Genomic DNA, 2,762 nt, shown 5'->3' with positions numbered 1-2,762 from the left:
AGGCTGCAGCTACAGACTGATTATTGATTATTATACAATCTTGAAGGCCCTTTGTACACAGTGGATAATAACCCCAATTGATTCATATTACCCCATTCTCTAAGGATGTCTGAATAATAGTGGAGGAAGAAGAACCACAAAAGGATTTAAGTTGTTCTGGTATTGGGGCTGAGCATCAGGAATATTAATCACTCTACTAATTTTTTCCCTTTTTATAAAAATCACTTAATTTTTACAATGTTTATTAGGGAAATAAACATTACCATAAGATACTATTTTAACGACTTTTATGTGCACAGTTTGCTGATATTAATTGTGTTGACATTTTGGTGCAACAAACACTCTCCTCCATCTCTATAAATTTCTCATTTTCCCAAAATAAATATGTATATTAATTTTTAAAAATAGTTTCTCCAGCACCCATGTCTTAAACTATTTGTACTATGAAACACGACGAGATGGTAAAACCATCAAACCTCAAATATAGTGTAACTGAAAAACCAAATTTAGAGGCCTAGGTGCTCATTTTTCCTTTATATTATTTCCTCACTTTTTAATATTATTACTGTAATATGTAACCTGTGGATCTAATATTTTAATTTATTCAGTTCTCACCCACCATTTTTTTCACCAGAATCTTGGAGAGAATAAAGTTCATGTACAACATATCGATCCTTACTTTTCCTTTCCTTCACTCCTTCTCTCATCTGTCACATTCCCAATGGATGGTAAAGTCTTAATCTCAGACTGTTATTCTACAGAGTCTCTTTAGGGCACTATGCATGTCCCTGTTCCGCAGGCTGTAGATAAAGGGATTCAACATAGGAGTGACCACAGTGTACATCAGTGAGGCCACCATACCCTTCCCCGGAGATTGTAACACAGCTGAACCCAAATACACTCCAATGCCTGTTCCATAAAATAAGCAAACAACTGACAGGTGAGACCCACAGGTAGAGAAGGCTTTATGCCTTCCACCTGATGATGGAACTTTCAGAATGGAAGAAATAATTTTATAGTAAGAGTAAAGATTCCATGAGATGGGAAAGAAGCCAAATATAAAAGCAAATAAATACATTGATATAGTATTGGTAAAGGGATCTGAACAGGTATGGTTAAGGATTTGAGAAGGCTCACAGAAGAAATTAGCAATTTCTACATCTTTGAAGCAGGTAATTTGTAAGGCAATCATATTGTGTGTTTGTGAGTCCAAAACACTAACTAAGAAAGACACCAAGAGTAAGGAGGCAGAGGAGCAAGGGTTCATGATGGTGTGGTAATGTAGAGGGTAACAGATTGCCACAAACCGGTCATAACCCATCACAGTCAGGAGCATGTAATCCAAACATCCAAATAAAACGTAGAAAGACATCTGTGTCAGGCAGCCGTCATAGGAGATGACTCTGTTCTGAGTTAGGATGTCCACAATCATCTTTGGGACTGTGGTGGAGATGAAACAGATATCAGAGAAGGACAGGTTGGAGAGGAAGAAATACATGGGGGTGTGGAGGTGAGAGTCAGAGATGACAGCCAGGAGGATGAGCAGGTTCCCAAGCACTGCGACCAGGTACATGGACAAAAACAGTCCAAAGAGGATGAGCTGCAGGTTTGCATCTTCCAAGAAGCCCAGGAGATGGAATTCAGAGAAACTTGTGAGATTCTGTGTTTTCATTTTTTTTGAGCAACTTTTCAAAAATAAATGTCATTAGAAAAGTAAAACAGACACATGGTAATACACATTTTCTTTTGACATATTTACAAATAAAGTACTTATAATTGAAGTCCAAAGCCTTTACTAACACTGCTCAATTATGGAAAAGCCAATTCCTGAAGATGTTTTCATGATTGACGTTTTTGTTATCCATCTCCATCTATACACATTTACTGTAGAAGCAATCTTCTAAATATCTATGCTTTATACTTCAGAGCATCACAATTCCAGTGAAATAAATCCAACTGTTTTTAGAAAAATAAAAGAGAGAAAGTAGAGCAATTCCCCTTTAAGAAAAAAAAATATATTGGAGTGAAATTAAGAAGCACTCAATGTACATTTTTTTCATAAAATAATACCAAGTATTTTGATTTGGCGTACAGAAAGGTATTAAGATCTAGAATTTTATTATCTGAATATTAAATTAAATCTGATGGTTCACAATCAGAACACATTATGGTGATTTCCATTTGTCTCTGATATTTTCATTAATCTTGGATTTCCTTTTTTTTCTCTTGAAGAATGTAATTACTCTTTCAAACTTTGTTCCACATTAAAAATTTACAATAATGTCTTTTTTGGGGGGAAACTGGAGATAGAACTCAGGTCCTTGTGCTTGCAAGGCAGGCAATGAAAGAAGTTAGGTAAAATTTTACAATAATTTCTTTCCTCTGCTTAAATGCACTTACATTTTCTACAATAATAATTCAGTCAAACTTAAATTATATAAGGACATACAGACCACAAATGTGATATTGGTGCACTTTCACCTATTAATGATTCAAATAATTATAAATGATAAGAAGCACCTGTGACATCTCTAAGGTTGTAGAGAATTATTTTAAGCAGCACTGTACAGTGTCAATAAAATATATGCTTTGTATGACACTGTCTTTTCATTGATTCTGAATTCTACACTAGCACGGTAATATAATTTACTGTTTTCCTGATCCTCTTACAGTAGAGAACTGATTCCTGTACTGCCAGGCTCCTCTTTCTGCCACATGGAAGAAATTTCCTAGGCATGTTGTCTTTTTTAGGTCACACTATG

At 35.2% G+C, this 2,762-nt stretch overlaps 1 protein-coding gene across 1 annotated transcript; it reads right to left on the bottom strand.

Moving 5' to 3' along the window:
- Positions 1–742: 742 nt before the first annotated feature.
- Positions 743–1,672, bottom strand: LOC104854666 (olfactory receptor 7E24). The gene has a single exon (XM_010613260.1). It carries the CDS (start codon positions 1,670–1,672, stop codon positions 743–745), a length of 930 nt encoding a protein of 309 aa, XP_010611562.1.
- Between the last annotated feature and the right edge of the window lie 1,090 nt (positions 1,673–2,762).

Source organism: Fukomys damarensis, unplaced genomic scaffold, assembly GCF_012274545.1.
Source record: "Fukomys damarensis isolate Sample0158 unplaced genomic scaffold, DMR_v1.0_HiC HiC_scaffold_30, whole genome shotgun sequence".
NCBI lineage: Eukaryota > Metazoa > Chordata > Mammalia > Rodentia > Bathyergidae > Fukomys > Fukomys damarensis.
This window is presented reverse-complemented; position numbering and strand designations above follow the sequence as displayed.

What these genes read in the sequence shown, in the direction of transcription:
- LOC104854666 (XM_010613260.1), bottom strand. Translation starts at nt 1,672, where the DNA reads ATGAAAACACAGAATCTCACAAGTTTCTCTGAATTCCATCTCCTGGGC.